We start from the raw sequence: 13,187 nt of genomic DNA, 5'->3' as shown, positions 1-13,187 counted from the left end.
TGCGCGTCTGGAGCCCTTGCTCCCCAACGGGAGAGGCCATGGCAGTGAGAGGCCCGCGTACCACAAAAAAAAAAAAAAAAAAAAAAAAGAAAGAAAAGTGAGGAAGTAGAGGCAACCCTGTGGAAGAACCTGGCTCCAAAGAACCGCAGAAAAAGAGAGGTAGCTGGAGTGAGTGTGGGATGGAGGGAGGGAAGACTTTTAAATAAGAGAGGTATTAGATCTGTGGTTTTCCAATGTTGAGGTTCATAAGAATCACCTGGGAGCTTGTTTAAAATGCAGATTCCCAGAACTTCCCCGGTGGTCCAGTGGTTAAGACTCCGCGCTTCCACTTCAGAGGGTGCGGGTTTGATCCCTGGTTGGGGAACTAAGATACCACATGCTGCGTGGCCAAAAAATAAAAAAATAAATAAAAAGGAAGTCTTCATTTTAAAAAATACAGATTCCAAAAAAACCACCTTCCTTTCAAATAAAAGCTCAAAACATATTTTTTAATAAAAATTTTTTAATGCAGATTCCCAGTATGCACCCCTAGAAAGTCTGATTCACTGACTGGGTCTGTGGGTGGGCCTCGGAATCTGCATTTTAGCAAGCCGCCCACCCTGCACACTCTATGGGATGCTGGGAGCAGGGGGGCAGACTCCAGGAGCGGGGAGCCAGTGAAGCTGGAGGAGCTGGTCTCCTGAGGAGCCGGCAGGGGAGGGATTCAGAGCTCGGGAGGCAAGAAGGCACGGACTCTGTTGAGACAGGTAGACATCGGGACCTTCTGTCCTTGTTTTCTCTATGAAGTATGAGGTGAGGTATGAAGGACACAGAGATTTTATAAGAAAGATGAGAAGAAGCCAGCTTACCTGTTCCTTACAATTGCCTTGGGCGGGAGGCAGGCAGGGACTCTTGTTTTGACTTTACAAATGAGGAGATGAGCCCAAGCTGGAAAGTTCATTTGGCCAGCGTCGCTGAGCTGGTGAGTGATGCAGCCAAGTCCGGGTCTTCCGGTTCCCGCATTCATTCTCTCCTTTATCTGGTAAACATCTACTAAGGGCCTACTATGCACAGCCCCTGGGCATCCAGTGATGCCTTCAAGGACTTCAGCACCTAGTAAAGCCCGTAGTTCTTCCCCAGGCAGGTCAGTTTAAGAAAGGACTTGGGAGTCATCGGCAGGTGGGCCATAGATGTGATGAAGCCCGGGGCACAGTGTCTGGGGTGAGAGTAGCGGTGGGCCCAGGACTGAGCCCTGAGGAGTGCCAGCCTATGGAAGTCAGGTGGAGGGGGGCAGCCTGGTAAGGAGACTGAGATGGAGCAGCTCAAGGGGTGGGAGGAAAACCAGGAGTGTGTGAAGCTTCTCAGAGCTCCAGTGGGTGTGGGGAGCCTGGGTCCCACGAGCAGAAGAGAAAAGAGCAGCTCAACAGACATAGCTGGGGCAACCTTGGCTCTCCTTCCAAGATACACCACTGCCAGAGAAGGACCCACAGCCCCATGGCCTCCTCCAGGCCCTTCTCCTCACCACACAGGATGATCTCTCTAAAAGACTGGAGTCTTACGCTCCACTCACCTCCCCAGCATCCCCTCGGTTCTCTTTGCTCTGCGGATAAGGTTAATCGTTCTTTTTTTAAAAAAAATAAATTTATTTATTTTATTATTTTATTTTATTTATTTATTGTTTCTGGCTGCGTTGGGTCTTTGTTGCTGCGCGCGGGCCTTTCTCTGGTTGCGGCGAGTGGGGGCTACTCTTCGTTGCGGTGCGCGGGCTTCTCATTCTGGTGGCTTCTCTTGTTGCGGAGCACGGGCTCTAGGTGCGCAGGCTTCAGTAGCTGTGGCACACGGGCTCAGTAGTTGTGGTTTGCAGGCTCTAGAGCGCAGGCTCAGTAGCTGTGGCGCACGGGCTTAGTTGCTCCGCGGCATGCGGGATCTTCCCGGACCAGGGATCGAACCCGTGTCCCCTGCACTGGCAGGTGGATTCTCAACCACTGTACCACCAGGGAAGCCCAGGTTAATGGTTCTTGGCATGGCCAACAAGGCCCTGCAGGACCTGGTCCTTGCTGACCTCTCTCAGCTGCATCTCTTGTCACTTTCCTCCTAGATGGCTGTGCTATAGCCACTCTAGCTTTCTTTTTCATCTTTTAACATTTCAGGCTCTTTCCTGCATCAGGACCTTTGCACAGTCTATTCTCACCACCTGGACAGCTCTCCCCAACCCCGCCTCCTTTCCTGGTTAACTCTTGCTCATCTTCTGGTCAGTTCCTTGGGGACTCCCCCAGGCCCTCATTTAGTTCCCCTTGTTATACACTCTCAGATCATTCTTCTTAGGACTCACCACACTTGTAACAATATGTTTAATAACGATGCCCTGTTGGACTCAATGTCCAAATCGGCCAGGACCCACCTCTCTCTTGTTCACTGCATGATTCCCAGGTAGTTACCAGATGCCTGGCACATTAATATGTGTTAAGTGGAGCCATGAATAAATGATAAATTTCACCAACTCAGGACCTAGGGGTCCTGCAAACCAGGGTAAAGGGGAGGGAGAAAACGAGAAAAAGAAGACAGATGTGAGAAAGGCCAAGGGAGTTTGACAAACAAGCTAGAGACATGGGACCAATGCTCATCCTCATCAAGGGGGGCTCTGCTCTCCTTCCAGGCCTGTGTCCGAACTTTCTATGAGACACCTCTCCAGTTGCTGGAGAAGATCAAGAATGTCTTTAATGAAACAAAGAATCTCCTTAAAAAGGACTGGAACATTTTCAGCAAGAACTGCAACAATAGCTTTGCTAAATGCTCCAGCCAAGGTGAGCACAGAAGGGGCCCGCAAGTGTGGGTTGGGGAAGGGCATGTGGAACAGAGCTGCATTGGGAGGTGACGCATGGAGCTGGAGGGACCCCTGGGAGGCAGCCTGGTTACTACTTGTGCTCCTGTGTGTGTAGACGTGCTTGTTTTGTGTACATATGTGGCTTCATGTACCTCTGGGTGGTCCTAGGCACATGTCTCTTCTGACATGTGTGTGCATGCACACCTACATATGTCTGCATGTTGAGGCATCAAGAAGGATCATGCTGGTGGCCGTGAGATCAGGGAGTGGAAAAGGGGGCCCTCTCAGAGAGCCCTGTAGGCATGGAGGCTTTCCCACCGGCTCTGCAGGCTGGCTGAACGTATGGGGGGTACCGTGGAGAGAGCAGAGGCTCCATCGGGGATTCAGGGCCCTTGCTCCGGGAGCCCTGCTGCGAATCACCAGGACACCCTGGCTCCAGAAGTCCCCAGGATGCCTTGAGTGTCCCCTCAAGGGACAAGGCTGGATTTGAAGTCTGAGCATCATTCAAACTCTCCCAGTGCTGGCCCAGCTGCACACATGTCTACCCTGCGTTGTCCTCGTCTCTGCGTCCTGTGCCACGTGTGCCCACCTACATTCAACCTTGCTCCCCGAGGCAGGGGCTGAGGCCCTGCGACCTGCCAATGACCAAGTCCAGTCTCGTTGCTTCAATCCCAAGGCCTCAAGCCTTGGCTACATCCCAGCCCCAGCCTGTTCCCGCCTGTGGCCGTGACTGTTTAGCCCCTTGCTGTGCATGAAACCACCTTGCTGCTTTCCAACCAACAGTGTCTTTGGGGCTTGAGGGTGTCTTGTGTTAGTCCCGGAGGCCACTACTCAACCTCCTGGCTGGCTGTTGTCACCCCTGGCTTGGCGTCTGGCCAGCTGGAACTCCAGGAAGGGCTGTTCTCTGGTCTTGCCTGACCCCAACCCCCAATCTGTGTGTCTAAACCCCACTTTTTGCTCTTTCCTGCAAAGAACCTTCCTGCAGTTTGTACCTTCCCTGTCTAAGGCCTGTGTCATGAGCATTGGCTCCAGTCCTGTCCTCTCCTCAGCCCCAGGGCTGAGTTAGGGCATGAGGGGACCCCCAGACCCACATACCCCTCTCCATCCCTCTGGGAAAGCTGTGCTGGAGGCTGGTGACTCTATCTCCTCCCCGTCCTTCTCTCTCTCTCTCTCTGTGGTTCTTTCAGATGTGGTGACCAAGCCTGATTGCAACTGCCTGTACCCCAAAGCCACCCCTAGCAGTGACCTGGCCTCTGTCTCCCCTCAGCAGCCCCTCGCCCCCTCCATGGCCCCTATGGCTGGCTTGACCTGGGCTGACTCTGAGGGGACAGAGGGCAGCTCCCTCTTGCCCAGAGAGCAGGCCCTTCGCACAGTGGACCCGGGCAGTGCCAAGCAGCGACCACCCAGGAGCACCTGCCAGAGCTTTGAGTCACCAGAGACCCTGGGCGTCGAGGGCCGCCCCACTGGAGGTTCACCTCAGCCCCAGCCCTCTGTCGGAGCTCCTGTCCCTGGGATGGAGGACATTCTTGACTCTGTGCTGGGCACTAACTTGGCCCTGGAAGAGGCCTCCGGAGAGGCTAGTGAGGATCTCATACCCCAAGGGGCAGAGCTTGCCTCCCGCACGTTGTGGAGAGGCAGCGTCCAGGCAGAGACTACCAGGACCAGCCGTCTCCTCTCAGCATCTTCACCACTCTCTGGGTCAGGAAAGGGCTGGCAGCCTGCGGATGTAACTAGCACACCACTGCCCATGGCGGGCCCCGTGAGACCCACCGAGGCCTGGAGTCACACACCTGAGAATGCAGACCATTCATCTGCCTCGCCCAGAGACCACCGGGAGCCAGGCTCTGCCGGGACCCCAGCACTGCACCCGCACGGCCTCAGCAGTCCCTCTGGCCCCTCTTCTCAGCCAAGGCTTCCCACAAGCCTTTCCTGGGGCAACGTGCTGCCCCTTGGGGAGCTGGAAGGCAAGAGGAGCACCAGGGACCGGAGGAGCACCACAGAGCTGGAAGGAGGACAAGCAAGTGAGGGGGCGGCCAAGCCCCCAGCCCGTTTTAACTCCGTTCCTTTGACTGACGCAGGCCATGAGAGGCAACACAAGGAACCCTCCGACCCCCAGCTCCCCGGCTTTGTCTTCCGCCTGCTGGTGCCCAGCATCATCCTGGTCCTGCTGGCTGTCGGCGGCCTCCTGTTCTACAGGCGGAGGCGGCGGGTAAGAAGAGCCCGATGCGGGAGAGAAGGGCTCCGCGTGGGGGCAGGGCACAGCCCGGCTGGAGGAGCAGGTCGGAGGACGACTTGGGCTCAGACTGGGTTCTTCAGACGCTGAGAGACAGGAGGCTGACTGAGCACAGAGGATGGGAGGTTGAAATGGAGGGTTTCTTCAAGAACAGGGAAGGCTCAGGCTACAGGATGAACCGGTAGGGACTGGGGCAGAAGAGTAGGAGACACTGTGCTTGGACTAAAGCAGGATGAGAACCCAGATGGGAGGGGAGATGGAGGAGGAAAGTGATGCGTGTGAGGTCAGGGCAGGCCATTCCCCGGGAGCTCTGCAGAGCTGGGGTATGAGGATAAGAGAGGCCTCTGGAAGCCCCCTGGCCCTCTGGCTGATCCAGAGTGGGGAGGCTTGGTAACTCTCTCATAGAGTCCCTGAGCAGCCCTGCCTGAGGATGGGGCCACGGCGTCCCCACGCCCCCTCAGCTCCTCAGTGAGCCTGCTCTTTTCTGTCCCCAGAGCCATCGAGAGCCCCAGACAGTGGATTCTCCCATGGAGCAACCAGAGGGCAGGTGAGAGGTTTTTTGGGGGGGGTCGGGGGGGCTCTGATAGGCATGGGGGGCCTGTCTTGGCATCTATTTCCCATCTAGATTTGGAGGAGACGTTCTCCCGCTTGCTCTAAGGAGATGAGGCTCAGAACAGGATTCCGGGGTGGGTGGGGAGAAGGAAGGGTGTCTCTTCTTTCCTAGCTATCTGGGACTTTTCCTAGTTTCTTCTTAGGGTTAGGCAGTTCTGGGTCTTCTAAATCTGAGAGGGCTGGAGCACGTGTGTGTGGGCTTGGGGGGCAAACTTAGGGGATCCCCTCACTCCCTGGCCTCTGCTAAAGTCTTATGCCAGCCTGTGCTCTGCCCGCAGCCCCCTGACCCAGGATGAGGACAGACAGGTGGAACTGCCAGTGTAGAGGGAATTCTAAGGTAAGACTCTGATCTGGATCTCTCGCCACCCCTTAAAATTAGTTACACCCAAATTTTCCAGTCACCCTACCTTGTTGTGGTACCACCAACTCCCCTGAGGCACCCACACTTGACTCCCTTCTCTCTCTCTCTCTCCTACTCCCTTTTCCATCTATCGCCAGGTCTGGCCAACCCTCTTCTCCCTGAGTCCTCAGGCCTCCTACTGCCCCTTCATTCCCTCCACCCCATTTGAGGCCAGGCACTGTTAATTCTGTGTCGGGCTATTATTTCTGCACTGGACTTTTACTTTTGCTGCCACCTTCCATCCCAGAGCAACCAAATTGTTCTTATGTAAGGTCTTTAGCCTCTTGGGGAATTTCAGCAGCTCTGCATCACCAGCCACTTCAAACCCAATATTCTCAGCTGGGCACCCAAGCTCCTCCAGAAGCTGCCCCTAACACGCACCTCTTGCCAGCTTCCTCTCTGTCTGCACCCTGATTTGACCCTTCTTTCCAACCAAGATCGTTTCTACTTCCCTGCTTTTAGATGCAAGGAGCCATAGAGGCTTAGTCTTAGAAGGGCTCTCAGAGGTCATCTGGCCGAGTGTCTCTGCATCCCCGATGGGGAGTCAGCCAGCTTCTGGTCACACACTCTCAGTCGCAGGCAAGCTCCCTGCCCTCTCCCAATAGCACTGTAGGGAAGTCCTTCCTCACGAGAGGCATAACTGGCTTCCCTGCCCCCTCCCCATCCTCCCTCATGAGAGCCCTCCAATATTTAAAGTCAGTTATCCATGTCCCCTTTAAGAATTCTCTCAGCTAAGTGTGGCCAAGTCCCTCAAACATTCCTTATATGATATGGTTTTCAGACCCCTCACCATCCTGTTCGCCCTCCTTTGGACACACTCGTTTGTCAATGTCCCTCTGAAAATGTGGCGCCCAGCCCTGGACACAGTGCTCCAGATGTTGTCTGACCAGCTCAGAGTACAGTGGGACTGTTACCTTCCTTGATCTGGACAGTGTTCTTCTATTCGTACAGATTAAGATTGCATTCGTGTTTGTTTGTTTGTTTTTTAAACAACCACATCATTCTGTTGTCATATGTTGAGCTTGTGGTCTATTACAACCTCTAGTTCCATTTCCCATAAACCTCTGTCAAGCCGGACTCTATCCTGTACTTGGAGAATTTAATTTTTTTACCACTGTGCAGGAATTTATATTCATCCTTGTTAAAACCACCTTGTGGGCTCAGGCCTATCATCCGAGCCTACTGAAATTGTTTTAAACCCTAATTCTGTCTTCATAGCCCTCCCAATTGTGTCTCCTGCACATAGATGAGTGCCTTCTGTTGTCCTTGCCCATGTTTTTGATAAACATGTGACTCTTATCACTCCTCATCCTGGGCTCCCTGATTCCAGGCAGCCCACGGCCCTCCTCCCTGCCTTCCCCTCAGACCACAATCAGGCTGCAGGAATCAGCCCTTCCTGATGGTCTCCATCACCCTCTGGTTGCTCTTTTAGCTCATACTCCTCTGCTCTTTTGTATTTGGTTAATACTATATCGATTTGCACTTACTTGGATGTTGTTTGTTTTTACACATTTTAAAATCTTACTTGATGCATACGTGTACATTCTGTACCCCTAAGAAGTCTGTAAGCCCCTTGAGGGCAGGGACTGTGTCTTCTACTTTTTTTGCATTTCTTTTTCTATCCCGAGTCCTAAACAGAGAGGGCTTCTTCATACTTGCTAAGAACTCAATAAATGCTGACTGATTGGTTTCAGGGCTGACTGGCCGATTGGCCCTGGCTGGCTGTCTCTAACTGTCCAGCCTTCTGGCTGACCAGTTAACCAGCTAACTAATTGACTCTGACTGGCTGACCAGCTGGCTGGGTGACTCTGACCAGTTACTAGCTAGTAACTGCCTAACTGGCTAGTTGATTGGTGAGCTGATTGGCTAACTGACTGGTTGACTGCTTGCCTAAGTTGCTGATTGGCAGGCTGGCTGACTAGCTGGAGTGAACCCTTTCAAGTTTCCAGTCACATCCCATGCCAAATGCAAGCCAGCACTTCAGGGCCTTCTCATGTGTAGAGTGACAGGTCTGGGCCACTCCTAGCGAGATAGGGGATCTGCCAAATGCTGAAAACCAGGGGAGCCTATTTAGAAAACAGCAAGAAGTAACACATCTGGAATCCTGGGGTCACCTTGTTGGTAGGGTGAACTAAGATGGGTCAGATGGGACACTAGCAGGGTTGCGAGAATGACGCATACCCCGTCAGGACTGGCAAGCAGAGGATGGACCAAGTTCCCTAGGGACTTCATGGCTCAATGCTGTACCACCCTCTGACTGGTCGCCTGCCTCCCCGCTTGGTCCTGGCCCTCTGCCTGCCTAATCTCAGGCCCTCCCAAGCTTTCCTCTTCCTCCCCTTAAAATTTCACTTAGAGAGGAACCCAGGGCAGGGGCCACATCCAGACCTCCACTTGGATCCAGCCCTAAAGTGGTCTCCAGGCTAGGCGGCAGGAGCCTCAGGGAGACTCAGGGCCAGCCTCAAGACTTACTGCTGCTCTAGTGAGAGAAATGACAGGGGGAGACACAGAGGCAGAGGTCTGAGAGAGGGACCCTCAGAAAGGAAACATGGACACCAGACCCTCCACTCCAAGGAACCAAGACATAGGGACAGTAGGCTGGAGGTTGCCCATTTGGTTCTTCTTCTCTCCTGGCCCCAGCAGGGCCTGTGACCTGGCTGTACCCAGCATGGCTCATGTCCAGTTTATGGTCCTCCCTTCTTCCCCTTCCAGAACATGGGAATGGGCTGGGAGCCAGAAGCTGTGGTCCTATCTTTCCTCCTTACCCATCACGGGTTTTGCTAGTAGGGCCCATGGACAGTCAGGGAGGGAAGCTCCACACTGGGTCCAAAGTCAAACTGTTGGATGGAGTCCAGGGGATTTCTGCTCTGGGAACAAAGCGTTCTGAGGACAAGGATGGGGGAGGGCTTGGAGAGAGCAGGGCCCTGACTCTTACGGATGATGCAGGGAGGCAAGTCCCTTGGTCCATCCGGCAGGAGGCTGGCTTGCTTAGGGGTTAGCATGCCAAATGGCAGGGTAGGAGTTTCCTTGTCCGGAACTGCCTCCAGTTCTTCCCCTTCAGATACCTCTGCCCTGCTGTCCTGAATATCATGTGTGATGACCCTCTGTGATGGGTGGTGAGGAGGTGGGAATGAGCAATTCCTCTTCTTTGCCACAGTTAGCAGGATTCACTCTTGATTTTTTTAGACCGAGGACAGTGACATGGTCTTTCCTGAGGAGGGGTCTAAGGACATGCAAGTGCCCCCTTCCCTCCCTGTCAGACCCCTCCACTTGAGCAATGCCCCCTACCCCAGCCCTGCTAAGACCTCTACCAGGCCCTGTTACCTCCCCCTATGGTCCCTGGGTCCCCAGGAGGAGGTAGGAGGTGAGGCCAGTCTGCCCAGTGGCTTGGGCTGCTGCCAGAGAAAGCTGCCCGGTCCCTTGTGGTGTCTGGGGTGGCTGGAAAGGCGAGGGAAAGGATGGGGGGAGTCCTGTCTGCAGCACCACCAATGGCCCACAGGAACGCTCTATCTTGCCCACCCATGTCCTCAGCAACCCCTCCCTTCACTCCCACCCGGCTGACCAGCCTTTCTTTCTCTCCCCTACAGCTGGGCATGCAGGACAGTCTCTCCATGCGAGGAGACGTTATGGGGACATCCACCACCACCCCTCCCCAGCCATTCTCCTGGGAATGTGGCCTGCCCACCATGAGAGCTCCTGGACTCAGGAGAGCAGGACTGGACCAGAGCAGCGAGGCTGGGGCCCTCAGCCCTCGACCCTCAGACTCTGGACTGACTAAGAGAGGGCTGGAGGATGCCCCCCACGCTGCTGATATTTATCGGGGGCCCTGGAGGCTCCCGTCTGCTTGAGGAAGGCTGGGAAGCCCGGCTGAGGACCCTCTGCCCCTCAGGGGCTGTGTCCTCCTCCCATCCCCCTCCAAGCCATCACCCGGGCCAGGGACCCAGAGGCCCGTGGGACATGGGAGAGCAGGGTGGGCGCTGAGGAATGGAAGAGCCCTTGTGCCAGAGGACCAGCCTGGTGCCAAGGGATCCCAACACCAACAAGCAGGGACTCATCTCCAGAGAGAGAAGCATGAGATTCGCAGGGCAGGACAACATCACTGGATTTCCCGTAAAGGTGTGTAGCCCAAAAGACGGGAAGAGAAGACCTCTGGGCCTGCTGGTCTGCACTGACAGCCCAGAGCGGGTCTGCACCCTCCACTTGCCTAACTGCCCTCTGCTGGTGGCCAGGCAGAGAGGGGATGCCAACCCTACCCTCAGGACCTGCCTGGCTTTGCTCGTGATGCCAAGGGCAAGACCAAGCTCTGGCCTCGGCCCCAGCGTCCCCCCAGCCCTGCCAGAGCTTCTCCAGGAGGCCGCGCAGAGGCTCTCCTCATGAAGGAAGCCATTGCACTGTGAATACTGAACCTGCCTGCTGAACAGCCTGCCCCATCCATCCCAGAGAGCAAACACCTATCCGTCCTCCCACCCCTCCAGCCTCTCCCCAGCTTCCTGCACTGAGTGCCCGAGCCAGCCTCACCCGTCGACTGAGGGAGCCCCTGAGCCCCGACCTTCTGCTGACCCGGCTCTGAATCCCTGGGGTGGATCAGGGTGGGAGAACTGCCCGGGCTACCAGCCAGAGCTGGTCTTCAGGCTGCGTTGTTCGCCCAGGTTTTTGCATCTTGCACTTTGACATTCCCGAGAGGGAAGTGACTAGTGGGAGGGAGAAAAGGAGGGCCGGGACAGACACAGAGAGAGGATGCAGGGTGAGCTCTGATGGAAAATAGGTCTTTGAAGTTAAGGGCATGCCCCTGAGGTGGGGGATGCGGTCTGTACCCCTGACCCCCAAGCCTGCCCTCTTGCCCTGTACCAGGCCCCTGCCCCAACCACATCCCCAAGGCTGCTGCTGGCTGGCACCTGGGGTGAGTGGTTGTCCCTGGTAGGAGCCTGGGAGGCAGGGACACCCTCCAGCTCTCATCCCACCCCTCGCTAGCACCATCTCTCTGACCAGGCAAGCCAGGGTGGGAGAGGGACTTGGAGAATCCAGGCATCTGCTTCCAAGTCTGCCTGAGGGCCTCAGCTTCCGGGGTCAGCCCATGGCTGTGGCTCTGAGAGTTGGGCAGCAGGTGACAGGGCTGTTGATTACCCTCGGTCCCTTTGTGCTACTGTGTCCCTCCTCTCCTGCCGCCCTGGGCCCTCCACTGAGAGACCCTGCCCTACTTGGCCACTGGACTGGGGCCTAGGAGCTTCCCCTCCTGCCCTTAAAAGTGAGGGTCCGCTGGTCCCTGCCTCCCCTGCCCTGTTGCTGCCAGCTGAGGGAAGGGCAGTGGAGAACTTTCCCCTTCGGGTCCCTTTTCCTAGTCACAGACTCTATATTTGATACTAAAAAATATATATTTAAAAGTGGAAGGAAAAAAACCCCACAGAAAAAGCATTCCTCTCTCACTCTCCACCCCTTAAACGTATGGTATTTTAAAGGTCAAGAAAGCAGATCCAATCCATCACAGAAACTCTTTGTGGGCTCTTGGTGACACAGGAGTGGGAGGGGCCCCAGAGCCCCCTCTGGGTGGCTCCCCAGCTACCTGGACAGGAACCCTTCTTTTCTCTGAGAAAGCCGAGAGGGAACATAGGCTCACACACTGTGAGATTTTGTTTTTATACTTGGAAGTGGTGAATTATTTTATATGAAGTCATTTAAATATCTATTTAAAAAATAGGAAGCTGCTTATATATTTAATAATAAAAGAAGTGCACAAGCTGCCATGTGTGAGTCATGGGAAAAGTTGCTTTTGGTGTGTGAATGGCAAAAATGGAGTCGGTGGGGGGGGGGGGTGACCAGTAGCTGCTGGGTGAGACCCAGCTCAGAAAGCATTTTTCAAGGTACGTGGGGGGAGGGTTCTCTCCAACTTCCAGTCTTGTTACCAAAACCTCCTGCATTATCGCTGTTCCAAACACATTCATCTGCATATCTGTTTAATAGGAAAATGGACAGAAACCAGCCAAACGTCAGGCCTGCCCACCAGCCCCTGCCCCAGCTCAGCTTAGCCCAGCATGGCTGGCTGGGCTCTGTCCAAAGGCCCAAGGGGCCTGTAAGGATGAGGCTCCTTGACCACTGATCCCTGCTGTCCAGGTCCTAGCAGGCTCTGAGGTAAATGAGCACTGTCTCTGGACTGGGAACTAGGTGAGGCTGACAGAGGGAGAGCCAGCAAGCTCTGTGAGTGGCCTTAAGCCCTGATCTTCCTTCTGGGAGTGGAGAGGAGACCAAGGATGCAGACTTCCAGGGGCAGAGGGGCGTTGGGAAGGTTCATAGTGACTGAAGGCCCAGCATAGCCCAAACACACACCCTGGGCAAGGCTGGGATAAAAGGGGCCTCCCCACCACTAAGAGTGTGGTGTACAAAGTTTTGCATCAGTGGTTCTCAACCCTGGCTCACCTGAAACTAACTTGGGTTGTTTCCAAAAATACTGGTACCCAAGCCCCACCCTAGATCAACAAAATGAGAATCTCAGGGGTGAGGCTCAGACACCAGGCATCAGAAGTTTTTCAAGACATTTCAAGTAATTCAAATGTGATCCTGGATGAGAAGCATGTAGAGCTACACTGTCTGATATGGAGGTTATTTGGGTTTAAATTAATTAAAATGAAATAAATGTAAACATTCAGTTTTTCAGTAGTACTAGCCACACTTCAAAGTTCAATAGCCACGCGTGGCTACCATGTTGGATAACACGGAAACAGAACATTTGCATCATCTCTGAATTCATATTGGACAGCGCTGCACAAAAGTTTGTGTCCCCGGACTTAGGAGACCAAGGTTATAGGGTCAGAATGGGCACCAAGCAAACATGCCTGGAACTAAGTACCCAGGTATCTCAGGTACCCCTCTCTATGCCCTGAGCCCCCACTACCACCCTGTCTCTCATCATTTCCCTTAAGCTAGCTCTTCCCTTTCTATCAAAAGCTCCTCAGAAAAGATTTTTGAAGAAACTTATTCATATTTTTTTCCTTCAAGTCACAACTTAAAAGTCACCTCCTCTGAGAAGCCTTCCCAGCCTGACCCAGGCCCCGGAGGCCCACCCTAGCTCAGTTCCTTCCTCCCCTGTTCTCCCACAGACTGAGAGCCTGTTTATTTGTCTGTCCCACCAGGCCACTGACTATGGCAGG

At 54.4% G+C, this 13,187-nt stretch overlaps 1 protein-coding gene across 7 annotated transcripts in view; it reads left to right on the top strand.

Annotated features, from left to right (window-relative positions):
• The window catches only part of CSF1 (colony stimulating factor 1), a 20,264-nt gene extending 8,485 nt beyond the window's left edge, over window positions 1-11,779 (top strand). For 2 of the 7 annotated variants that reach the window (XM_028489034.2, XM_007106479.4), the window contains exons 5-9: window positions 2,636-2,783; window positions 3,991-5,012; window positions 5,531-5,583; window positions 5,927-5,985; window positions 9,633-9,720. In XM_028489034.2, the coding sequence (XP_028344835.1) occupies window positions 2,636-2,783; window positions 3,991-5,012; window positions 5,531-5,583; window positions 5,927-5,972 (1,269 nt within the window). In that variant the 3' untranslated portion in view covers window positions 5,973-5,985; window positions 9,633-9,720. Of the gene's footprint in view, window positions 1-2,635; window positions 2,784-3,990; window positions 5,013-5,530; window positions 5,584-5,926; window positions 5,986-6,829; window positions 8,599-9,632 lie in introns of those variants that run through there. The other 5 variants (XM_028489031.2, XM_028489032.2, XM_007106481.4 and 2 more) reach the window with 4 other exon arrangements.
• The last annotated feature ends 1,408 nt before the right edge of the window (window positions 11,780-13,187 follow it).

This window comes from Physeter macrocephalus, chromosome 4 (genome assembly GCF_002837175.3).
Source record: "Physeter macrocephalus isolate SW-GA chromosome 4, ASM283717v5, whole genome shotgun sequence".
Lineage (NCBI taxonomy): Eukaryota > Metazoa > Chordata > Mammalia > Artiodactyla > Physeteridae > Physeter > Physeter macrocephalus.
This window is presented reverse-complemented; position numbering and strand designations above follow the sequence as displayed.